Source organism: Colletotrichum siamense (assembly GCF_013390195.1).
Source record: "Colletotrichum siamense strain Cg363 chromosome Unknown KSG_Cg363_contig09, whole genome shotgun sequence".
In the NCBI taxonomy this organism is placed as follows: Eukaryota; Fungi; Ascomycota; class Sordariomycetes; order Glomerellales; family Glomerellaceae; genus Colletotrichum; species Colletotrichum siamense.
In genome coordinates, this window is record NW_023501022.1 from 1,996,685 (window position 1) to 2,021,469 (window position 24,785).

Genomic DNA, 24,785 nt, shown 5'->3' on the forward strand with positions numbered 1-24,785 from the left:
CTGTCGGCGAGGCAGAATTGCTATCGGTTATCAATTGATGTTTGCTTATGATACTTGTTGCTCAGGTGTGCTTTTTTGGCAACTCTGCACCGCAGTTTTGCGACCGGTCTCGGAGTGTGCTTTCCACTAGATACGGGCAGATGTAGATAGAGTAGAGACTTCTATCTCGAAATGTTTTTCGTTGGAGTATGGTGGGGGCGGGGTAACCAGGTTGCCCAAGCTTGTATCTCAGCTATGAAGCACTTGACACAGGCTCAACGGTCAATCACTGGACTATGCACTTCTTGAATTTATTTCGTTCCCAGTTCAGCGATTTTCAAACTACTATCCTCACGACTGTATTTTTTATTGTTGGAAGTATTCGATGACCACATATAACACTGCCAAATCTCGGTGTAAGAGGGGTAGTGCCCCGCTGCTCAATTACACTACCTTAGTGTCGACCAATCCCTCCTTCACCTTGCTTACCGAGGAGCAGCTGGTACGGAGGAGACTGCCGAAATCAGCACTTTCCAGCTCAATTTTGTGACTTCTTCCGAATGGCCTTTGGGGTTCCTACCTCATTCGAGTTATGTCCAGACCTTACTTTATGTAAGAAAAGGAACCTGTAGGCGATGGAATGCAGCTAGTAAGGATTGCCAGTTTATCCGAGAAACAAGCGACTGGGGAAGCTTCGGATAAGCTACGATGAGCACGGACCGTACAAGGCACCCCCACCACGGGTCGCCAGCTCTACCGTACCTTCCTTGCGGGAGGACCACTATGGGTGCCATCAAGCTTCCATAACCTCCAGGCTGCCAACCGGTACCGCAACCTAAATTCGCGATCACTACTTCCCAAATTTCACAAACTACACTGCCTTTCCTGCGAGTCTGTCTCTGTCTCTTCCAAGAGAACACTCGTCGATAACCTAGCCGACTTCTTCGGCTGCTGTCCCGTTGGTCTCCGCGCAAGCTTGCCGACTTCACTTCGCATCTCGGTCCCGGCAAGGCGCCAACACGGCGGCAAGATGGATGCCACCCTCCTCTCCTTTGAACCCGACCAGGGCATGTCCGATGAGGTCTACGATAGCGCGCTCAAAAACCATATCGCACAGATCTCGAGGCTTTTCAAGGACCTGGGAAACGAAGTCGTGGCCAATGCCCCTCAGCTCCTAGAGGTCCGTTGGCGCTTGCTACTGTCGTCGTTTGACGTTTGCTGACCCATGTCCCAGATCGTGAACCCCGCCACGCACTCGGTTGCCTTCCTTGCGATTCTCAACACATTGAAGCGCCTCGACGATACCGGCCGTTCCATACCTGCCGACGCCTTCCGAGAATACACCCTCAAGTTCCTGCTGTCCTTCGATCCGAGACAAATACGCTACGTTGGTGATGCCTTTTCCGATCTGGTCAAGGATGTCGTGGATTGCAAGTTCTACCCGGTATGACAAATTAGCTTGCCATATGCTTTCTGCATGGCTAATTGCTGCTTCCCTAGGCTCGTCAAGCTATCGAGATTGTCGCGATCGTGCTCAGAAGACTCGACCCCGATTGCGCGGTGCTCACGAGCCACCATGTTGCAGTGGTCAAAATGGCCTACGAGACCGATAACATTGACCAAGTGCTTCCCTTGGTCGAGAAGCCATGGGTTTTCCTCCCCGGAATGAAAGACCAAAGCCAGCCAGCCTACCTCTGCGATGTGACAGCCTCCCCCGCCTCGTACATCAACACAAGCACACACCTTAGCCAGAAACTCACCCGGGAGGAGGTCATGCAACACGAATGGGTCACCGCTCAGATATTCACCGCCAAGCTGAGGTGGGCTGATGCGCACAAGGCATACCAGAGAATCATCAGTTGGCCAACAAGGGACGGAGCTACGAGCAAAATCATGACCGACGCCCACAAGCGATGGATTCTCACAGGCCTCCTGACCCTCGGCCAACCCCCCACTCCTCCGAGCTTCATCGCACCCGCTGCCACCAAGAACTACGCCTCACTCTCGAAGCTGTACACCGATATTGGCTCGCTATTTTCCACTGTCAACGCCGAGGAGCTCAAGAGCGCGGTCGAGGCAGGTACACCAACCTGGGTCGATGACCAGACTACAACACTGCTGAAGGAAGTTGTGAAGGCGTACCAAAAGTGGCAGATTCTTGGCCTTGCAGACGTCTATCAGAAGATTGGCGTCTCAGAGATTCGCGAGAAAACTCTCAGTGCAGAGACAGCGAAGAGTTTGGAGACAGACGCCGAGACAGGGGCGCTTCTCCAAGATATGATCAGCAGTGGAATGCTTGTTGGCGCGCTGGAGACCAGCCCTGACGGCGCGAAGTGCCTTACGTTTCTCCCACGCGATCAAGAGATTGAGCACACCGAGTATAAGAGGAAGATTACGGACGATGCCCGTATCGAAACGCTCAACAAATGGGCCAAGGCAAGCGACGCCCGGCTCATGTTTTCGAAGGACTACGCTAGGCACATTGACCGCGAGGCCAAGCGTTCACAAAAGGATTCGTCCAGCCAGCATGTCGAGATGTTCGAGACATCTATCGAGGATGAGGATCTCATGACTGGCATTCAACCGACTCGCTAGAAGCCACCCTATTTGATGCCGGGGTCCGGATATGATGATACGCGAGCCTTATGAAGTAATGAAGGCACGAGACGGGATCATGGTGACAAAGGACAGCAGGAGTGCGATTGGAGAAGGCACGATATTTGTTGTCATTGATCCGAGGAGCTTCCACGTGAGATGGTGGGCATTAGGCCGGCGTTACGAGAGCAGGTTTATTGGGAATTGCTTTGTAGCCCACAAGTGGCATTTTCTCCGCGACTTGCATCAAGGCGGGCTTGGGTTCCATAACCCAAGGACTAGAGGAAACATAGCAAAATGGTCATCTCGTCTGCCATTAAGTTTTTGTTCATTGTGCGAAACATTTACGTTGACAATTGTGTGACCACTGGTCCTTGCCTCGTAGCTCATGAGATTCTAGTCATCCACTCCTATCTGCTCCTTTCCGCCACCATTGTCTATAGCTTGGCAAACCGTGCCAAATCTCTTTCCGTAACGTACAGCAGCGCCGTCAAATCTTATGAGCTGATGCCAAATTGCTTGATGAGGTCGGCGAGCTTAGCACCCTCCGACTTGAAATCGATTTGGGTGGCACTCATGACCTGGTAGCGAACTCTGCGGTGTTTGTTAGCATTGTGCTGGATCACACTGAACAGCGGACGTCACATACCTCTGAGACTCTCCAAAAGTATCCATCTTGGCGCGGCAACGGAAGTTGAGCTTGCGGCAGTTCGCTTCCTCGAACGCCTGAGCCAACTTTGTCTCATCATCCTCGCGCAGGGCCATGAGATCGTCAGCAGACATGCCCATGACAATCCGGCCAACGTCGTCGAAGCAGCTGAGCCACAGCTGGTTGGTGTGGTCGCAGACGTTGACGGACATAATGTAGCGGTACTCGGGCCTCGGGTGAGAGATGTCACACTTCTCGCAGCGCCAAGTACCGTCGCCCATGTCAGTAACCTTCTTGCTGCAGCCTTCGGACATGCATGCAGGGTAGGCGAAGTTGTCCTGCTTGATGTACACGATGGTAGCCTTGAGGTTGAAGTAGTCTTGCTGCTCCATGCCAAGATTCTCCTCCTTTACCTGCACAATCGACTTGTCCTGGTCCTTGCGGCCAGTTGCATTGCCCATGCTTGCCATGTTGTTGTGGGTGTTGAAAGCATCATTGCGGCCAGACGAGTCGTACCATCCCTTCAGACGGTGGGCCTCCGTAATATCGGGGTCAATTGACATGGTACCGGAGGAAAGCAAGCTCAAACTTCGGCCACCAAAGTCGGAGACCTTGACGCCCTTGAAGGCCACAACGGATTCTGGCTTGACATCGAAGCCCGTAGCGCTCTTGCCCCAGATGGTGACCCGGACGGAGTAGTTGGTGTCGTCGACGAGGGTCAGCTCTCGCTTCTCGTAGGGCTTACCAGTCGACTTGGAAACAATTTGTGATACCTCAGCAACGTCCTTCAGAACACCAATGACGTCAACAGTTGCATCCTTCTCGACCTCCTGCAGTTCTTGAATATTGCAGAAGTTGAACCGCACCTGCGGCACGTTGCTCTGGTCCTCGGCCTTCTCAATGAGTGTGTCACGCTCAAAGGTGAGTTCGTAATCGTTGGGGAGGTTCGTGAACTGCTTCTTGGCAAGCTGGACCTTGCACGGGTTGGAGATGTAGTAGACGCTTCCCTCCTGGAGCAAGTCGTAGTATTGGTCGACCTGCTCGTTGAAGCCAGTGGCCTTGATCTCGCCGCTCTCGTCAAGCAGGTTCACACTGAATAGCTTGCCCTCGCCGCTAGGCTTGTGCCATGTTCTAATGTCCGACTTTTGGGTGACACGAGCCTTGATGGTCCATTTGTGGGCATAGGGAGAGAGGGCTTCGATAGGGTAGATGTTGTTGCTTCCGTGTTGGCCACTGGCCCCTCCAGCGGTTCGTGTTGGTATCGACTGTTGGGGCTTGGGCTTTGTCTCTTCCTGCTTGACTCCATAGAAGTTCTGGCCGCCGATTGTGGTGTTGGCGGCTGGTGGGGCCTTGGCCTCGAAGGCTTGGGGCTCGCCAATCTTGTCTGGTGTTCCAAGGTTCTCGATCACCTCGAGGCCCAAGATGATGAGGATGCTGAGGGGGGGTTAGCGCCATCCTTTACAGCAAGAAAGAGCAAGAATACATACTTCTTTCCCTTGACAGCGTTTGCCTGGTATTGGGTGATGCGCACGATGCAGTTTCTCACCAGCTTGCCATCATGAACGACGTGGTTCACTTGGGTGGCCAGCATGCACTGGACGTAGTTGTTCACATCGCTCAAGACAATGCGATATCTCTCGGCACCGCCGCCTGCTTGTGCGGCCAAAGGCTTGATCTGCAGGCACTGGAGGACAGGAACGGGAAATCTGGAAGCGGCATTGTCACCATCACTGAAGATGGCACTGTGAAAGTTCTCTGTCAGTACCATAGGGGAGAAAGGACGAAGGACGAGGGGAAATAGAGAAAAACACGTACTCCAAGGCACCCTTCGTAATTTTGGATTCGGCTTCCATTATGAAGTCAGTCGAAGCGTATATGCTGGTCGTGAACAATTCGATCGGCTAAAGATTATGTTGGGTTGTGAGGTATGTGCAGCAAGTTCTTCGCGAGATGCGGGAGGCAAGGACGCGTCTGAACGCGTTCTGTTTAATGACTACACGTCCCCGGTGCGATGGCGGGGTTCGTTTTCTGCCTAGCTACCGACCTTAGGTAAGCTGGTCCCTGCACTATCTCACATGTCGGGATGGGGCCAGTGGTCAGACACGTACCTTACCTCAGCAAGCGACAGGCGCAGCGGGGGCATTTGTGTTCGCGGGGCAGCTCTAGGTACCAGCATCAAGCTGAGACGTCATCCCTGGAGGAGTACCTCACGGAGCTACCTGTACACGTACGCTGTAATGTACTCACTTACCGCTCTGAAGGGCTGTGCAAAGGGAGACGTGACCGACAACTCGCTTGTATGCCAATGTTTGTCGCAACCACCCAGTTAGCCCTATCTTCATCTCAACCAGCCGTTCGCTTCAACTCCAAACGCAGCTCTTTTCTTGTAGCTCCCCACCTTTATCGTGATACCTAAGAACCACACTTGCCACGACACCCCGCCGTACATCATGACCCAAGTCGACGTAGCGACGAAAGCTCCCGAGAGCGATGCCGCCGAGACGGTATCCGAGAGTGTCACTGAGCCCACGACAGAGGCCACCTCTGCTGCCGACACACCAGCTCAGTCTACTAGCCCGACTACCACAACTGCAGGAGCTGGAGAGCACAGCGAGCACTGCGTGACGGACCGCCCGACTCGTGAGTGCGCCGACAAAGCATCTGACCGTTATGCGCCTTACTGATATTCCACAGCTGCTGGCCAGTCTTCGAGTGGAGAGATCATCAAGATCAACGGTGTTGATGTGAGTAGCTCCATGCGTCGCAAGCGTTGTCGTTATGCGCGCCATCGATTCCAAGCTGACTTTCTGCAGGTCTACGTCTCCAAGCCCGCCGACTATCCTCATGCGCCCTCCAGACTCCTCCTCCTCCTGACCGGCGGCACGGGCCTCAAGTCGACGAACAACCAGATCCAGGCAGACAAGTTCGCGAGCGAAGGCTTCGTGGTGGTCATGCCTGACTTGTTCAATGGTGATGCCGCGCCCAACTCGTCAAGATTTGACGACACCGAGGATACTGGGTCGTTCCTCGACACCTTCAAGCTCAAGATCGTCGAGACGGCAAAGAGTTTCCAGATTGATATGTGGCTCGCGCGGCAGACGGAGGAGAAGGTCCTGCCCATCCTCTACAAGGTGGTTGACGGTTGCAAGGAGAAGTTCAGTGACGCGGTCAAGAACGGTGACGGCGTCTATGCTGTCGGTTACTGCATCGGTGGACGATACATTCTGCACCTCGGATCCGACAGAAGTGTGCCTACAGGTGGCCAGGGCGCGGCGGCTGACGCTGAAGCTGGGGAGGTCAAGAAGGGGCCCTTCATCAAGGTCGGCGCCATTGCACACGGAGCATCCGTCATCCCCGACGATTTCAACGGCATCAAAGTACCGATATCCTTAGTTTGTGTTGAGAACGACCCTCTTTTCCCCGAGGAGGTTCGCACCCACGGTGAGGATGTCATGTCCAAGGCGAATTTGGAACACGAGGTCCAAGTCTACCCTGGCGTACCTCACGGTAAGACCCCGTTTCTGGTGATTGTCGGCGAAACATAATACTGATGGTTATCCAGGCTTTGCCGTTGTCGGTGAATACCAGGATGCGTCAATCCAGGAAGCCCAGACCACCGCATATGAGCAGATGCTCAAGTGGATCAAGGAGCACTAAGGAGTTGATGAGGAATGTTTACGTTTGATTGCTTGAGCCCATGATTCTTTTATGATAGTCCAGGTCGCAACCTATGATGTACACGGTTCTTCGGTGAGCCTTTTCCCGATAGCTCGAGGGGTATTCCGTATTCAATACTACATGACTTCCGATCCCCAAATTCCCCAGCCAGAAACGCCAAATATTTCAATTCCATATGATACACAGTGTTTCCAAAAAATCGACGCCATATTTACACCTTGAAATCTGTCTCGCTTGCAAAACTTGAGGCAGCATGACTTGTGTTTGGCGTGGTCGCGCTGCTGCATGCGCTCTTGTCAGCCAATGCCGTTGTAGCACTGGGTGAGTTGACTGCAACTCGCAACTCGAGTGATCGATCCTGGAGCACTCTGTGAGATCTGCGACGTGACGAGTCGCCTGTTCCAGATCTGCCTGTCAGATTGGTGGTGACATCTCTGAACTGGCGAGTGCCCTCTCGCAAGAGCTGTCGTGCGTTGGGCATGCAAGAGACGACTACTCCAGTGCACAGTTCGATGCAGGACCAGATGATGGTTCCGCGCGCATCAGCAGTGGCGTTGGATGACGTAGCGAAGTACACCAAGCTCTTGACACGAATGATGCTGACGACAGTGAGACTGGACTCATGTTAGCTTTCAACCTTCTCCCTTGGCTTTTGCGGCACGAGAGCTACTCACAAGATGCCGACGCAGAACATAGCCATGATGCCAAGCTTCTTCCTCAGTTTGAGGTTCAACTTGTACAGCTGCGTCAGGGGAAGCACGAGCATCCACACGTCAAGCGCAATGTTCATGCCGCCGTGGGCCAGACCCAGTTTGTTGAGATCGAGGACGACACCGCGGGGGTCCTTGTCGCGCCAGCCCTCCCAGATGAGCCATGTAGGCTGTCTCTGGACGAAGCTTAGGACAATGAAGATGAAGCCGACGAAGAGATCGTAGGCCAGTGTCACCCACACAGCCCTCCTGAACCACTTGTCCGGGAAGATTCTAAGGAAAAAGTAGAGAATGGAGGCTTTGATGATTGCCAGAATGAAAATGTAGTGAGTTTGTACGGCCAGAAGAAGCTGTCGAATGTTAGGGATGATGCTTAGCAGGTCTCGGTGACCAATAAGGTACTGACCCTTAGAAAAGAAGTGATTTGGTTTTCGTTGAGGGCCCAAATGTCGAGACCAAGTCCCTGAGGGATCACTAAAGTCACCGTCAATTATGATTCTGGTCCAAGTTATGCTCTGTCGACTTACTGCATTGGATCAAGACTATGAATGGGATCAAGAAGGCCTGAGAGGGGTTCATGTCAGTGAATGAATGTCATCTGAAGTTGGTTGCAGAGGCATACATATGCGACGACCATCAAACTATCATCGAATCCCCATGAAGAGAACCGAAGGACCTTGACGGCAAGACGGCATGCGAAGAAAACGGTGGCGACGCCGAACATGGCGAGACTCGTCACCTTCGCCTCGTTGCGATGGTCTGCCTCGGGCAGGCCGCATAGTGTCCTCGAGATGTTGAGGAAAGCTGCGACAGTGTTAGCCACCCCTCGTGAACTCTTTAAAAGAATACCCCAGCGTTCAATCTACTTACACAGCGACTCTATGACGGTACATGCTGGCTGTACACACCCGCTGACAGCGGTGTTGAAGCCTTCATCAACACACAGCTGGGCCTGTGTCTTGTTGGCGAACTGTGGTTGGGCCAGCGCCTGGCCAAAGCATTTGAGCTGGAGGTCGCCAGTATGTTAGCATCAGATCAGTGCACCGCGGTCAAAGCAGAGTTTCTGCCTTCACTTCCAGATACGTCCAAAAGCAAACATGAGATGAGGTGAGAATACTAACGGCGCATGGTGGAGCATCAGCCAGGGACTGGGCGACCGTGAGCCTCAACAGGCACGACACTCCCAAGAGGACGAGAAGCCGCAGAGTCAGCATCATGGGACTTTTCTGACACAGAGACAATGGGAAAGACAGGACAAGAGAGTCAGACCCGGTGGGAGGACGGACCAGGTGCAGCTTTTGTCTTCTACTCAGTTTATGACGGAGACGATCGCACCAACAGCGCAGGGAAAACAACAAAAACGCCGCCAGGCGCTACTTCCCTCTCCCCTCTTCATCCTCTTCTTTGGATCCGCAAATGACGAGCGCGGGCGACGGTACCGACACAAAGATGGGCGCGAATGGTCCTATAGCGCCAGGGCCTAGGGCTCGATAGGTCGTTAGCGGCGTCGACCGTACCTTTATCCGTTGCCAGTCCGGCTCGAAGGCCAAGCACGTCGCAATCCAGGGACTGGACGGACCACTCAACGGGGAATTCCCAAGGGACTAGAGGACCTTCCTAGAGAAAGAAAATAGGGGGGTCCTCGCCACGTCTTGGAATGTCTCACATCCCGCCATATGCACCCCGCAACCAGTCAGAACACGCTGAGACTTGGACCAGACAGGGCCAGACGAAGATCCACGAAAGGCGCGAGGTTTTCGGGGTGCTTTTACGATGCGAATGCCACAGAATTGGGGAAAGCAGCAAGCTAAGCGAGAAGCTCGCCAGCGCCGCAAGCGTCAAGCCTCAAAAACTCTAAAGGAGGGGATTCTCTGCCATCCAGGCCACAGAATGCTCGAGCGTCCCGGGGATGGGTTTTACCGGTGATAAGACACCGAGGTGGAAGGTGGACATTCCTCGAAGAGGCAAGGTGCTGTCAGTGTCAACCTGCTCGTCTGCGGTTCTGCGAGATGACCTGGGGCAGCCACACGAGGCGAAATCGAATGACGAGTGCCTTTGTTCACATTGGTGGTCGCCCAGGGGAACTCGGAAACCGCTGAGAAGACCGTCTCGTTCAGCTTCGTACCGTTGGGTGGCGACGCCAGCCAAGCTGATGGGTGACAGCGGCCGCCAGAGCTGGCCAAAGGGCCTCGGTCGTTATCCAACAGGGGCCGCCCCTCGCGAATGGCGGGGGGAGGATCCAACTATCACCGACGATGCATCAGCTCGAGAAGATGTGACAAGCTTGGCGTCTGTTTGACACTCTACGGAGGCTCAGTGGCTTCTTCGGCACTTAAGAGATGGTACAGATAATCTTCCCTGAGTTCTTGTTCGCCTCCAGCAACGCATGGGCCTGCTGGATCTCCTCCCAGGGGAGCACGGTGTCGATGACGACCTTCAGCGCGCCCGTCTTGAAATGCGGAATGTACTCCTCCAACCGGTCCCTCAGCTTGCCCTGGTACTCGACATCCCGGCTGCGCAAGGTGCTGCCCTCGATCCTAATGCGCTTGTACAGCAAAGGCCCGATGTTAGCGTTCTCGATCTGCGGACCGCCGAGCAGGCCTAGCAGCACGATATGCGCGTCCCGCGCCGCGACGTCGAGGTTCTTTTGGAAGTAGGTGCCGCCGACAAAGTCCACGATGAGATCCACGCCCTTGCCGCCGGTCGCTTCCTTGATCTTCTCGGCCCAGTCCTCCTGCTTGTAGTTGAAAGCTGCAGTGGCGCCAATGTCCTTGACGACGAAGTCGCACTTCTCTTTCGAGCCGGCCGTTGCATAGACGGCGGAGGCACCCGCGTCCTTGGAGAGCTGGATGCCAGCGATGGACACGCCAGAGGCACCGGCGTGCCAGAGAACAGACTTGCCCTTTGAGAATTCGCCAACGAGAATGAGGGCTTGTGTCGCCGTTATCCAGGTCTACCGTAGTGTTAGTGAAGAAAAAGACCGCGCCGTTGTGATGCCGTTGAAAGGGGGTGGAAAAGAAGTGGGGTTCTTCGGCAGTCGTGCTCCTTCAAAACTCACCTCCGGGATACCAGCGGCCTGCTCCCAGGAGAGGAAGTCAGGCTTGTGCAGCAGCATCTTGCTGTTGACGGCAATGTACTCGGCATACGCGCCGCCGTACGCAAGGCCGAACACCTCGTCGCCAGTCTTGAAACTGCCGTGCTCACCATCTCCAAAGGACTCGATCGTGCCGCTGAACTCGACGCCGAGGGTCTTGGGCGCCTGGGGCGGGAGCGGGTAGTTGCCCATGCGTTGGATCTGGTCCATGCGGTTGATACCGAAAGCCTTGATCTTCACGAGAGCCTCGCCATTGCCCGGTGCCGGCTTCGGGGTGTTGGCGTTGATGAAAAGGTTCTCCTTCGGACCCTTGCCGTCCTTGATGTCTGTGAATCTGTGAGCCGGCGAAGTGAGACTATGGCCGCAGGACCGCTTACCGACAGCTCTCATTTTTGAAGCCATTTTCACGTCAATTCACTCGTACAATGGAATATCTCAAGGAACTGGTAGAGAAATGACGCGTTCAGAGAAGAAGTGTTTTATGAATTTCCTGCTCTTTGGGGCTGTCTATCGATGGAGCTGGAGTGACGCCGAATTCCGGTGCCCCTCACTCCGAGTGCTGAATGACGTTCCGCGGTTCCGTCCTGTTCCACTTACTAATACACACAGTCGGAGCGCCGCCAAATGTGGTCGTGGAGCTCGCGCGGCGATCAAGACCGACATTCCCGTCCCGTCCCCGCCCGCAGGCGGGCGGACCCTCCGACCTAAAACAACCGTGGTTGATCGCCATCCAGCCCTATCTGAGGTGCTCAGCCAGGGTTCGATATCGCAAGCACCCACACTTGACACAATCTGGACCACGTCCGACAAGTTACCGGGGTAGGAACTGGTCTAAGGTAGATTCGTTCTCGCAACGGTCGTGCTGACTGGGCCTTCTGGTCGGTCATTGATGCTCATCTCGCCAATCGTGGTTTATTAGGAGAATTTGCAGATATTGGGGATGCTTTTCGATCGGTGGGTCTTTGATTGGGAACAGGCTGCATCGCATCCGCGATCGCGTTGACGGCAACTACCTTCTGCTCAGGATTAGGGCTGAAATGAATCCTTGTCTAGATGTCAGTATCCCTTCTTGGAGAATCTCTGAGGAGACGTCGTCGTAGCTGAATAGCATGGCTGGTTCGAAGCCAACAAAAGATGAATTTTTGAGGTGCGAGCACAAGGACGGACTGTAGCACTTGATTCGGACAATGGCCCTTGAGGATTTCTCTACCAAGCAGATGAGCCTCGAGAGCCTTCAGAACTTTCCGGGCCAGGCCAAAACGTTGGCTCGGAGCACACGAGTGGTCCCATTCCCAGTTGTTACGCGGTAAATTCGTTGAGCAACGCTTTTTTCTCCTTGAGACTGGCCGGCCTGTGGTGGGTGGCGGACTTGATTCGAAGAGTGATTTTGTCAGACTGCACCCACCAGGAAAAGACCGCGTTTGCTTGCTAAACGATTAACTTGGAAACATTCTTAACGATGGTCTCGCAATGGAGATGTTTTCTCAGGCGGCCGTGATGAGTGGCTAGCGTTGTCCTTAGATTTCCACTTGGATTTCATCAACCGACAGACCAACTCATACTTCCCATAGAGTCCTGATGTTTGTCGGCCGGGTAATCGTATACTCGCAGTTGAAAATAACCACCGCACTCCCAGAAGGCGATGTGATGAGAACAGTAGAGCGACTAGCCCACACAAGAGAACTGACATGATTCACCTGGGGTTTGGCACGGATGTGATGTGCGGCCGGCTCAGGCAGCCGAAAGATTGTCGATTCTACCCCGGAAATCCTGTGCTAAGCGGAGAATCTGTAACTTGGGCTGAAAGAAGAGGAACTCTGAGCCTATCAAAAGATGATGACAGGACAATGATCCTTGGGAATGGCAGCTGTCAATTTCGGCAGGCCGGAGAGTGCAGCATCTTCTCGGAAATGTGACAACCAGTGGGACCAATCGGAAGGATACGAGGTGAATCGAGAGAAAAACGAAGGCCGGAAATATTGAATTGAAGGCGCCAAAACATCCACAAGGAGAAAAATGATGACGCGACATGGACTTGGGGCGCCTTTATGCCTGGTCGACGAGGTTATCTCGGACCATTGCCTTCCTTAAAGCCCAAAAGCAGGAAGAAGATGCTGCAGGCACGATGCCATCCGCTTCCTGTGCCACGTACCACATGTGAGCTGACAGCGTGGAAGGAAGAGGAGGAGTAGGAGTAGGAGCAGGAAGAAGGAGGAGGGGTGGAATGATGAGGATCGGTCAATAGTTCATCTGAGTCGTCCAAGGTCTGTGTATTGTGGAAATTAGATGATGTGGAAGGCCAGCCCATATTTGCGGCACAGACCACCACCATCACCACCGGGCACCATCTGCAGGCCGCCTGGCCACCGGGGGCGAATGACCCGCGGCGGGAAGCTGGACCGGCGTCGGTGCTTGCGTGTTCTCTGGGTTCTCGCCAGTTATGCTTTGCAGGCTGTTCACTGAAGCTTGTCGACAGCTTCATGTCCAGGCCAAGCCATGCCGACGGCCAGGCGCGGAGCGGCCGTTCCTAAGCCCTCGGTGGCTCTCGAGATACAACAGAGGCGGACAACCGGGATCGCTTCCATCTGGGCCGCCCAGCCTGGTCCAACCCAGCAGAACCATCACCAATGGTCGGCGCCTTGGTGTGCCATTTTTCGCCATTCGCCCGGTTCTTGGCTACGAAGACGCTGCAGGATGCCTTTGAAAAGATGTTGTCAACGGATGGGATCCTGGAAAGAGCTTTCCAGGTCACGGCGCCTACAGAAAAAGCGCGTGGCATGATACGAGGAGGATGGCCAAGCCCGCAGAGAAGCCGCCATCACCGTTGAGTGTGCCTCAATCGGGTTCCCGTCCAGCCCGAATAATCTGCAATATGCGCACTGCCTCAACATCGATGATGTCGCTGGCCGTACTTGGGGTCCGTGAATCGGTGCCCGCGGTTTTCATCTCTGCAACGTGCTACTGGATCTTGATATCGGCTCTGACGAATACGGCTGATCATCTTGATTTCCTCCGAGCGATAACCGTATTCTGGTCTCCGCCTTTGTCCCCGCCAAAAGCAAGGACAATCAATACTGTTGGCTGTCGAAATCAGAACAGTGACAGTCAGGGCCCGGCTGGCTTGCTTCAACTCATCTTCGATGGCAAGGAAAGGGTCCTGGGGATCCGGGGGACCGTTGGGCTGGCCCCCTGTGCTGATGAGACTCTGACATGCGCGGTAAAAGGTCCTCATGCGGGAGGCCCTGGTCGTCTTGCGGGGGACGAGCTGCCCGCGGCTTCCCTATTGCCCGAGGGGGAGACGTGATGACAGCCGTCCAATGTTTTCTCAATTCTTTGCAATGCAGGTTTGCAGTTCGTCCAATGTTTTGGTCTAAGCGCTGGGTGGTCAGACGAAACAGGGCCTAATCACGGGGCTTTCGTCTGAATTCGGACTCGTCCAGGATTCCACCCGGTGCTTGGTCCCTTCCATGGAAGTTCTGGGCTTGCCGTGGTTGTCTTGGGTCGTTGACAATGGAAGTCATTGTCAACAGACTGCCAGATCCTTCTGAGGAATGCAGATATGACGGTCGGAAACGCCAGAGACGGTATCAATTTGGGCGAGGAGGATGACACCTCTCTACCTGCCTAGCCAATGGCACTGGCTAGGTACAACGGGCATGAGTGCTTGATAGGGAATGCTGGATCACTGTGGGAAATCGGGAAATTGAGAAGACAGAAGGCACTGGCCCTACGGTACCAGCAAGTCCAGGGTGAAGGACAGGTCGGGTCACCCCTGACTCGACTGCGGCATATTTTTCCGGCTGGGTGGCAGGTGAGGTCGGGTGAGTGCTAACAGTCAGGCACCCGGTGAACCCGACTCGCCGTCTCCGCCAACCTACCTCATTGACCATGCATTTCTATCCGTACCTAGAGAACACCACCAAGACGGCAGCCCTACCTGCGAACCTGGACACAGCATTGTTCAGGACAATAGTCTCATCAACGGTTTCACGCCATGCAAACGCACAAATCTCATGGCGCCTATGGCTGGCCATTGTCGCCATGCCGTGGCCAACAAGCATGCGAGCCTGCCTACCGGTATCGCTAGGGTTCGCGGCAGTCTCGTCTTTTCCACATGAGGTCGGGTTCGGCCAGCCGTGGCTTTCGATAAGGCCGTTTTCCAGCCGCCACGCGATGTCTAGCTTCCGGAGACTCATGGTGGCTGCGCCTGGTCTCGGTCTCGTTATTTTTGGTCGATTTAGCCAGGCCCGCGGCTCCGAAAGTGTGCACAGCTGGCCCAGCCGATCTCGCCTGAAGCACTGGAATGTTTATCGACGGCAGCGACGGACGGTACCTGCATTAGTGCAATGTCTGGTACCTGATTCGCGCACTTGGTTGCCGTTCATGACGCAGTCACAGTCAGCCGTCAGCAGCGGCTGCAGCATGCACCAGGTCAGAAATGCAGCTGGAATCACAGACTGGTGGATGGCAATACCAACCATCAGTGTGTCGGGCGCGTCCAGGCATCGTGAGCCACGAATAGCACGACAAGGGAGACTGCAGCGCATTCTGCAGTCAAATAAAAGATACGAATACTAAGGACGGTCGACAGGAGCGGTCTGGAATCTCGGATCACGGCTGCACGTCAAGCAAACCATCCCCGCCGTCAAACAGGCATGTCCGCCCAGGAACAGTTGGACAGTGACAACGAAGCCCAGCATGTGAGGACAAGCATTGGCATTGCGTACGACTATTGGCAGTCTTGGTGCTGGTTGATGATCGACCCCACCGAAATTAACCAAGCTTACCTTGCCCTCTCTGCTTCCTTGAGCGGTTTTGAATCGACTCATCTCGCTCGACCGACCTCCTTGCAGATTCGGGTTGGTTCAGTGGCTCACCGGCTGGGCTGGACTGGAAACGAACTGATTTCAAGTATCCAGGTGTGTTTCTGAGTTGTCTTGTTGCGAATGTCAAGTTGCAAACGAAGACAACGAACCATCGGGCAAAGCAAGCGCTTGAGGCACCTTCCCGCACTGTCTGCCCATTCTACTGCATGGTTTTTGCTGCCGTGCTATTTCACTCATTCCGACTCTTAAGTGGTCAGTCATGACCAGGTGGAGTGAATGGGCAAATGATTTCCAGTCTTCGACTCTCTCTCACTCTGTCTTCCCCCTCTCCACAAGGTCTCTCCCCTTTCAATGCATATCCTACACCCACTTGTGCACCCCTGATCTGTCCCGTACCCACCCAAAATTGGGGTACGTACCGCTCTTCTAGGCTGGCCTCCCATGTTTAGCCGACTTCTCTTTTGTCTGCGCAACCACACCACCCAAATCACTTCCACTCCCGTTTTCCGCTCGATAAAGCCAAGGGGCGCCAATGAATCTAGTCTTGTCGTCCCAAGCCAGTCAAGCCAATTCCCCGTTGCCAAAGCCACAAACCTAGAAACACCACGAGAGAGACAGCAGAGGAACGAGATCCACCCCCTTTCTCAACCGTCGTCCACCTTCATCCACAACCACCACTGTACAGCCTTCCTTTCGTGTTCACTCCCCAGTCCCAGAAGCTCGCTCAGATTGCTCGCTTCTGATTTGTCCAAAATGAAATAAGCTGGTCAGTCCAAGGGAAAAGACAACAGGAAAACCGGGCCCCCTGGCAAGCCTATCTTAGCAGGGGACCAGGGGCCAGACGGCGTGTGCCCTCCTCGCACCTCCCGGTCCAGCTCGCTCCTCTTCTCATCTCCAGAAGCAGGAGATCCAAAGTGAGATGCTCCACTCCCGTCATGGCCGGGCAGAGGCACCGCTGAACTATTCGTACGGCGGACCGTCCGTTACCCTGCTGCAAGGCGAGGTAGCACACGCCTACGAATAGTGTACACGCCTGGTGCTGGCAGCGGTTCATCCACACTTCACACTAAGGACTAAGGTAGTCCACCACCACCCCCAACCCAGTCCCAGTCCCCATGTTGTGTTGCGTCCATATCTGTATATAAGTCCATTTCCTCCAGACCATCCCGACTGCTGTTCTCTTTCCCTCCTCACCCACACTCACTTACCAATACCGACCCAGACTTTTTAGTCGCTTTCATTCGTTAACCAACGCCCTAATCCTCAACCACTCCGCAACTACAACTCTTCGAGTTTTAATTCCAACCAACCCTCCCCCCAAACCGTCAACATGAAGTTCTCCGCTGCTGTCCTTGCCTTCGCCGCCGGCGCCATGGCCAACAAGAACATCACCTACGTCACCGAGGTCGTCTCTGCCTACACCACCTACTGCCCGGCTGCCACTGTCATCACCCACGGTGACAAGACCTACACCGTCACCTCGGTACGTTAACGAATCTGGAGGCTGGGCCGGGCTTCAACGGGAGTTTCCTGAGAGACGCGGGGATGATCAGCAAGAACACGCTCAGCGCCGATCACCGCGAATCTCTGCGATCTCTCCCAGGGCCTCGCTCAGCCTCATCTTCAACATGCGCAACAACATCCAGCTAACATACCTCCACAGGCCACCACCCTGACCATCACTGACTGCCCCTGCACTGTCACCAAGCCGGTCATCACCTCCTCCATCGTCAAGTGCGAGACCTGCACCGCTCCCACCAAGAACGCCACCATCCCCATCGCCACTCCCGCCGTCTCCAAGACCGCCCCTGCCACCGGCGCCATCACCCCCACCAAGCCCGTCTCCGTCCCTACCGCCGGTGCTGGCAAGGCCGCTGCCCTCTCCGGTGCCGGTCTGGCCGGTGTCCTCGGTCTCGCTGCCTTCGTCCTCTAAATCAACCATGGTCACGCCTCGCCATCCACGTCTCCCCCTACGCAAGTACGATAATATCCTAATTCGTGGGAGCCTACGACATCTAATGACTGGAGAGCGGTTGTGAACCTTCCATCAGCTTGGATGGTTGTGTTTGTTTTCTAAGGGACGAAAGGGAGAGGAGTTTCGGGAATATAGAGAACTTTGGGGAGTCAAAAGAGAAGCGAGAAGGAACATCACTCTACGCGACCACGGAAAATACCCGGTACATTTATCACGGCAGCTACGACTTGCGCGCTTGGAAAGACTACTTTTTCCTCTGGCCAGGCTTGGTCGTAGCAGTCCTGTCAATACTGCCAACTTCTTGTACTTGCTTACCACTAACACAAACGGTTTTGTCTCGGGTTGTTTGAGGAGGCTCCGTTTTCCACACAAATCAACGCGCCCACTGAGGATTATCACCAAATGTGTGCGGTCCATACCACCAAAAAGGCTTTTTTCGGGAGGCTTAATGGGAATATAATGCGATTCACGATAGGTCATCTGTTGTCCACTGTCTTCCCCTTCGCAGCAGATTGTCTGTTGACAAAGTCTAAATCTACTATATTCTTCTCTCGAAGCGCTTCCCCACCATGTTCGCCAGCCCTCCGCCAACATTAATATCTCCATTCGTGTACAATTTTTGATCATGTCGATATCTTGTATTGAGACGGCGAGCATGGAAAACCCCGAGTTCTCTTCAGCAGAAAATGGGTGGATGTTTTATGGTCTCTTGTCAATTCCCACAGTGTCTCTGAGTACGCCCAATAGAACATTGCTGAGAGACCAGTTTTGGTCCGCCACGTACAATTTCTGTCCTCCCTGCAGGTGAACCACGGTCGTCTCACGATTGCCAACGACCCTTCCCGAGTTGACAGCATTCCAGGATGCCACAATCAGATTGCGGAATTTCTATACTTGAATCATGTGGAGTTGATCTGACTCTTCGTGAAGCTAGCAATTACGAGGTGACGTCAAGCTGTGCTTCGTTGTCGACGATCGAGAACTGACTCCGCGGGCATAACATGCATCGCGCAACATGACCTTCATTCCACAGCAAAGACGAAAGACACTCGCAGCGACTCACCGGACAAAAAGATCTGACTCGAACTTTTTGGAGTCTAGTGATCCCGCAAAGGCCCAAACAAAAGCGCCTCGCCCGATTGACTCTAAGAAACAATGTTTCTCGATTTAGATCCAAGGTTTTCCTCCCCTTTTTCTCGAAGCCGTGCAGAGACATCGAAGCGGCGCGGAAAGGAATGGCGGTTTGAGACGCGGACGCCACACAACGTGCGTGCCGTGCCGGGTCGGATCTCAACACGCGTGGACGGACCAGCGCCCATCGTCGACCGTCGAGACACAAAAATACCACACAACGCAAGGGAAGACGCCCTAGCCTGAGCGCAAACCATCCTCAGGTACGTCTTCGAACTCTGATCGAAAGGATGTAGGAGAAGGTTGCAAATGGGGGTGGTTCCATCTTGGCGTTTCTCGAAGGTGAGCAGCGGGCGTTCTCGTTCCTTTCTTTCCCTTCTCATCCGACGCCGCAGCAGCACGCAGCTGAACTGCACGAGGACGGAGGCGGGCAGGCTAGAAGGAGACGGCGAAGCTGATGAGACGCGTTGAGGCCGAGAGCTGAACGGCCTGAAAGCTGCAGCCGCCGCCTGGCCTCCCTCCCCTGGAGTGATTGACCGCCTCGTGTCGTTGCAGTGCAGTCAGTCCCTCCCCCTTGGATAAGGTTGTTTGGTCTGCTCAATCTCGTCCATCCCTATCGGGCGGTTTTCTTTTCAGGGGACGTCGGGACCACCAAGGCGCCGCCACTGTGCCGTACCTGCATTTTGCAGCGCTGGGCGGTGGGTTGGTTGGGGAGGTCGGATTGGACGGGACGTCGGAAGATGGATGGGTGGAACCTACTGCATTTCGCATTGGAGAGAGCACGCAGCAAATGGATGGATGTCCTCAGATCCTGGGCCAGCAACAACCTGGTACTTGACAAGCCAGACAGCTGGAGCGCCAGAATCATGCGGTCAAATCAAGATGCACGACTGCAGAAGAGAACCCGAGACGAGATAATAAGATTGCGTTTCCCGCGAAACAAGTGCTGGAAGCACCTCTCCTGAATCTTTGGTAAATGGCAATTCTCTAATCCGCCTCCCTTGGGGGCCCTTGGAGAACGAGGCCTTTTTTTCAACCCCCATCACTCGTTTCCTGACACCCCATGCCCGTTCCCACAAGGCCAGCAACACCCCGCAGCAAAGCGAGATTAGCAACTTGTCCGGGCCTCGTCACGCCGATCTTCATTAATTTGGATTCACGAAAAGAGGTGCATGAAACAATACGCGGTTTGCTTTAGTCCGCGGGGGGTTGTGAACGAAAAGTGGAATAATTGCTAAGAAGAGCTGGGTAGGTTTGTCAAATTGGTATTGGTTGCATTTGAGCGCGGTTGTGTGTATTCTTCTCTGTTTCACCTGGCTATGGCTTCAATTGCTCCCGTTCGTTCGCGTGCGTTCTTCAGGGACCATGAGGGAAAGGAGCATTCTGGACATGGCCTGACTTGAAACGCTGCCACCGTTAAAGCCTAACGTTGCCTAAGATGCCCTTACTTGCCCCCTTGCCTCTGCCATCAGGCGGCTTCTTTTCTTCTGTTCTTGTCTCGGCCTCATGATGGACTCAGCCTCCTGGTTTACTCTCCGACGAGGTCGCCTGCACCCGACGTCAGCAAAGAAGCAAGTTGTGTCTTGCGTGATGGTTATAGGTGGCCAAGCCATCGAAAGCGTTGGAGGACCTGTCTGCTGCATTCAGTTCAATGACAATAGCTCGGTGAGCCGAGGAGAATCTACGGGAAGGATGGGTCTCGCGGGGAGCCAGTGGGGTCCTTTCGCGGAGATCTCATCGGTTTATGGGGTAAAGTCGGCGATTTCTCGTCTTTGAAGGACGGAGCACGTTGCCGTTAGGAAACCGCGGAAACTCGGCCTGTTCCGTACGACTAACTCCAATTTGCCTTCTGGCTTCCATGTTTCCGAAATATTCGTCGCAACTGTTCTTGTCAAAGACCAGCCGCAACTACAACAGGAAGGTTAGCTGATTGCACTTGAACCCGTGAACTTGTTGATAGTCATTCTCGGCGACTCCAAATTCCAACGTCCCCAGTCTGCCAAAAAGGCATGCAACTCATGCATATCCTCAAATCACTGTTCAATCATATTTTCACAGCGCAATAGTTAGTTATGATCGACGCGCATGTAACCCCGTGGGGTTCCCCGGCCGAAGGAAGCCGCCAAGTTCGGTTGGAGACGTCGGTGTGGTCGGCAACGATGGGCGGCGCCCATCTACCCCGGGGCAACGGAATGCGGGGAAGCTGCCTCTCAGCGCCAGCGCATTTACCGTAGAGAGAGCACGTCAGCAATCGTCCATGGTTTATGTCTCTTTTCTCCGTGATACATCCGTCTCAACCCTTTCCCAAACCTCCAGCTGCCCGGGACGCCTCAGAGAGCCGAGGCCAACGTCGTGCTCCCTGCTTCATGCGCTGTGATCGGATCGCTTATAGACTGTGTGTGAGCCCATTTCATCGTGAAAGTGCAATTGCCTTATTACATGCTTTGGATCGTTCAATCAACTACACAAGATTCACCGCTTCAAATATGAATGACAACTTTCACCCCCAGGATGAGGTCCTGCGGCACTCACTCGAGGATCCTGAGGGCTTCTGGTCTCATCAGGCGGAACATCTGCATTGGCACAAGAAACCCACATCAACGCTAAAGATTACCAAGAAGACGCTCAAGAGCGGCGTCACTCACGACTCCTGGGAGTGGTTCCCAGACGGCGAGATCTCGACCTGCTTCAACTGTGTCGACCGACACGTCCACGACGGCAAGGGCGATGCACCGGCCATCTTCTACGACAGCCCGGTCACCGGAACAAAGCAGACGCTCACATACAAGCAGCTCCTCGACGAGGTTGAGGTGTTCGCCGGGGCTCTGAGGGAAGAGGGCGTCAAGAAGGGCGATGTGGTCTTAGTGTATAGTAAGACCAATCTTTTCACCGGGAGCCGCTCGGAAGTTTCTGTGAGTTTGTAAGAGAAGCTGACACGGGTTCCCAGTGCCCATGATTCCTGCCGCCCTCATCGGCATCCTCGCCGTCAGCCGTCTCGGCGCGATCCACGCTGTCGTCTTTGGCGGCTTCGCGCCCAACGCGCTCGCTCAGCGCATAGAGGCCTCACAGCCCGTGGCCATCCTCACGGCATCGTGCGGCATCGACGGCAACAAGCCGCCGATGAGTTACAAGCCTCTCGTGGAGGAGGCATGCGCCATTTCCTCCCACAAACCCGACAAAGTCATCGTCTGGCAGCGGGAGCAGATCCGATGGCATCCGATCAAGAGAAACGACGGCGAGCGGAATTGGCAGAGCATCGTGAAGAGCTGTCGTGCGAGGGGGATCAGGGCAGAGTGTGTGCCGGTCAAGTCAACGGATCCGATATACATCATCCACACGTCCGGGACGACGGGGTCGCCAAAGGGGGTGTTGAGAGACGCTGCCGGTCACGCCGTGGGCCTCCATCTGTCGATCAGCTATCTCTTCAACATCCACGGTCCCGGGTGTGTGTCATTTACGGCTTCTGATATCGGATGGGTGAGACCACACATTCTCACAACAAGTTGTTGTTATCATTGTTAACGATTGGTGATACAGGTCGTTGGGCACAGCTACATCGCCTACGCCCCTCTCTTCACCGGCGCGGCAACGGTGCTTTATGAGGGCAAGCCGGTCGGGACGCCAGACGCGTCGGCCTTCTGGAGAATAGTAGAGGAGTACAAGGTGAACACCATGTTCACGGCCCCGACAGCGTTGCGCGCCATCAAGCGCGACGACCCCGAGAACAAATTCCTCAGGCAAGTGGGCGAGCGCGGAGGTCTCCGGACCCTCAAGGGTCTCTTCCTCGCCGGGGAGCGGTCCGAGCCGGCAATCATCACAATGTACCAGGAGCTCCTCGAGCGATACGGAGCAGTCGACGCCCACGTCGTTGACAACTGGTGGTCTACCGAAGCAGGCTCCCCGATCACGGGGAGAGCTCTCGTGCCGCACGCGGGGAAAGACAGGAAGACGGACGTCCGGGACCATCCTCCGCCCAAGATCAAGCCCGGCAGTGCTGGGAAAGCGATGCCGGGCTTCGACGTGCGGATCGTGGACGATGCCGGCAACGAGGTGCCCAGAGGCACGATGGGGAACATCGTCCTCGGCCTGCCACTCGCGCCGACAGCTTTCAGGACGCTATGGCAGGACGAGGAGCGATTTTACAAAGGATACCTTAAGCGCTTTGATGGGAAATGGCTGGATACAGGAGATGCGGGCTATATTGACGCCGAGGGCTACGTCAACGTCATGTCCCGGAACGACGATGTGCTAAATGTCAGCGCCCATCGTCTATCCAGCGGTAGGTTTTACTTTCCCTTGACATTGAAATGTGAGTAGGAAGACTGATGAGTGTACAACATAGGCGGCCTCGAACAAGCCATCACATCCCACCCCCTCGTAGCCGAGGCCTGCGTGGTCGGTATCCCAGACGCCCTTAAATGCCAGCTCCCCTTCGCCTTCATCACGCTCTCGACGCCCGATCATCCGACCTCGGCAGTGCCCGACGGCAAGCTCGCCGACGAGATTCAGGCGCTGGTGCGGTCGCAGGTCGGCGCCATCGCGACGCTGGGCGGGCTCATCCAGGGGAAGGGCATGATTCCAAAGACACGCAGCGGTAAGACTTTGCGTCGTGTCCTGAGGGAGCTATTGGATAACGCGGTCCACGGCGAGTTTGACAAGGAGGTGCAGGTGCCGAGCACTGTTGAGGATGCCGGCGCGGTCGAGGTTGCGAGGGCCAAAGTCAGGGAGTACTGGGAGATCAAGGGTGATGGTCACAAGAGCACAGAGGCGAGGGCGAAGCTGTAACTTAGACTTCTTAACAGAGCGAGCGTTCTTTGAACAATACAGAGTATTAGATCTTGGTCTTGGTTGCGGGTACGAATTGCGCGATGACTTGAGGGACAAATGTGAACTGATTGGCCATGCAGGGTTTGTAAGTCAACCCGGACAGGTTGTAGGCAAGACTGCGGATATTTGTGACTCTTCAAACTGATGGTAGCTGATGTATTTGGACTCGCCATTTATTCTGTCCATTGTCAAGCTCTGACTACTTGTCTACTTCGCGTCCATCAGCTTTGATGCACGTACGGAAGAAATCATGAACTATCAAACGCCTACCTGAGAAGATCATCCCGCAAATCTTTTGATGCTTTCCCTGGGTTCCCCAACGAATTCCCATCTAAGTGACAAGCAGGAGTTTCGTATGTCGTTCCAAAGCGCCACGGCAGCAGTACTCTATGTGACAAGTTTAACTTCATCGAATCAGCACACAAGAGGCAGAGACTACATGTCCAGGTACAAGAGTATCGAACTACCACCGATCGACAAACAGCACACACGTAACCATCTATAATATCACATAATCCTGCGCTTGCGGCAGCGCGGCTAACACGTCCCGGCCATGCTGTGCGACTTCCCAACATGACGGCACTGCTGAGCTGGCACCGCATGCCCCAGCATCAGACCAGGAGGACATGATTACATATCGAATCCTGTGTCCCAACTTTTTTTCCAACGGGAGTGTCCGGCCCAGGGAATCACAAGAGGCTTTTACGCAACGGTTGTCGCGCAAAACCACACAACCCACCGCCACGCCGAGACGGCTCACCCTTAAATCTGCTCTCCTCGTTCGACATGTCTGACAAAGCCCTCGCTCGCCCCCCACGAGCCCTCGACACGCATCCAGTCATTTCTTCCCATTCAAAACTTGGAAATAACGTTACGAGGTGCTGAACCCACTCCAAGATCCCGTGTCCTCGTCCAGCGGATGTCACTTGAGAAGAAAATACGGACGGTGCAACATCAGAACCCGTCCGCTACGAGTACCACGCGCCCGCAGCTGCGTGATACAGACCGCAAAGAAAACACCCAGTCCTTCACTTGGACCATGGCCTCGTAGTCCGTGTCTCCTCCCCTGGGTCCCCTCTCCTAGGATCCCTGGCGGTGTAACCAAGGCCAGTCCGCAAGCACGCTCCCCATTTTCCCTTTCCCCGACAACGAAACGGCTTGCATCCGGTGCCGCGACAGGAGAAAAAAATGACCGACCTGATGCTTGCCCGCCCGCCCGTGTCGAGTCGTCCCGTCGTACCATGTTTGGGTCTACGGGTCGTCGAGCCTTTGTGTCACCACACTGATGCTGTGAAGAGGAGCATGTTTTCCGGGCCGGGCA

The 24,785-nt window shown here is 54.6% G+C and overlaps 7 protein-coding genes across 7 annotated transcripts; 4 read left to right on the plus strand and 3 right to left on the minus strand.

The window, feature by feature from the left end:
• Nucleotides 1-1,009: 1,009 nt before the first annotated feature.
• On the plus strand, nucleotides 1,010-2,574 carry csn-3 (COP9 signalosome complex subunit 3; the record flags this gene model as incomplete). Its single annotated transcript, XM_036645095.1, has 3 exons — nucleotides 1,010-1,159; nucleotides 1,214-1,423; nucleotides 1,480-2,574. 3 exons carry the CDS (start codon nucleotides 1,010-1,012, stop codon nucleotides 2,572-2,574), a joined length of 1,455 nt encoding a protein of 484 aa, XP_036489571.1.
• A 497-nt stretch (nucleotides 2,575-3,071) lies between these two features.
• ssb1 (Replication factor A protein 1) lies at nucleotides 3,072-5,076 on the minus strand (the record flags this gene model as incomplete). Its single annotated transcript, XM_036645096.1, has 4 exons — nucleotides 3,072-3,168; nucleotides 3,224-4,657; nucleotides 4,711-4,965; nucleotides 5,039-5,076. The coding sequence occupies 4 exons, from the start codon at nucleotides 5,074-5,076 to the stop codon at nucleotides 3,072-3,074; spliced, it is 1,824 nt and encodes a 607-aa protein (XP_036489994.1).
• Nucleotides 5,077-5,673: 597 nt separating this feature from the next.
• On the plus strand, nucleotides 5,674-6,880 carry tropI-1 (Hydrolase tropI; the record flags this gene model as incomplete). Its single annotated transcript, XM_036645097.1, has 4 exons — nucleotides 5,674-5,863; nucleotides 5,918-5,967; nucleotides 6,037-6,730; nucleotides 6,786-6,880. 4 exons carry the CDS (start codon nucleotides 5,674-5,676, stop codon nucleotides 6,878-6,880), a joined length of 1,029 nt encoding a protein of 342 aa, XP_036489563.1.
• Nucleotides 6,881-7,112: 232 nt separating this feature from the next.
• CGCS363_v013249 (uncharacterized protein) lies at nucleotides 7,113-8,825 on the minus strand (the record flags this gene model as incomplete). Its single annotated transcript, XM_036645098.1, has 7 exons — nucleotides 7,113-7,515; nucleotides 7,576-7,961; nucleotides 8,018-8,085; nucleotides 8,139-8,175; nucleotides 8,234-8,415; nucleotides 8,482-8,617; nucleotides 8,733-8,825. 7 exons carry the CDS (start codon nucleotides 8,823-8,825, stop codon nucleotides 7,113-7,115), a joined length of 1,305 nt encoding a protein of 434 aa, XP_036489564.1.
• A 1,118-nt stretch (nucleotides 8,826-9,943) lies between these two features.
• TP53I3 (Quinone oxidoreductase PIG3) lies at nucleotides 9,944-11,095 on the minus strand (the record flags this gene model as incomplete). The annotated part of the gene is made up of 3 exons (XM_036645099.1): nucleotides 9,944-10,564; nucleotides 10,670-11,031; nucleotides 11,083-11,095. 3 exons carry the CDS (start codon nucleotides 11,093-11,095, stop codon nucleotides 9,944-9,946), a joined length of 996 nt encoding a protein of 331 aa, XP_036490097.1.
• Nucleotides 11,096-16,861: 5,766 nt separating this feature from the next.
• On the plus strand, nucleotides 16,862-17,464 carry ccg-6-0 (Clock-controlled protein 6; the record flags this gene model as incomplete). Its single annotated transcript, XM_036645100.1, has 2 exons — nucleotides 16,862-17,014; nucleotides 17,195-17,464. The coding sequence occupies 2 exons, from the start codon at nucleotides 16,862-16,864 to the stop codon at nucleotides 17,462-17,464; spliced, it is 423 nt and encodes a 140-aa protein (XP_036490096.1).
• A 3,659-nt stretch (nucleotides 17,465-21,123) lies between these two features.
• Nucleotides 21,124-23,422, plus strand: CGCS363_v013252 (Uncharacterized protein; the record flags this gene model as incomplete). Its single annotated transcript, XM_036645101.1, has 4 exons — nucleotides 21,124-21,508; nucleotides 21,585-22,114; nucleotides 22,175-22,916; nucleotides 22,980-23,422. 4 exons carry the CDS (start codon nucleotides 21,124-21,126, stop codon nucleotides 23,420-23,422), a joined length of 2,100 nt encoding a protein of 699 aa, XP_036490095.1.
• Nucleotides 23,423-24,785: the final 1,363 nt, after the last annotated feature.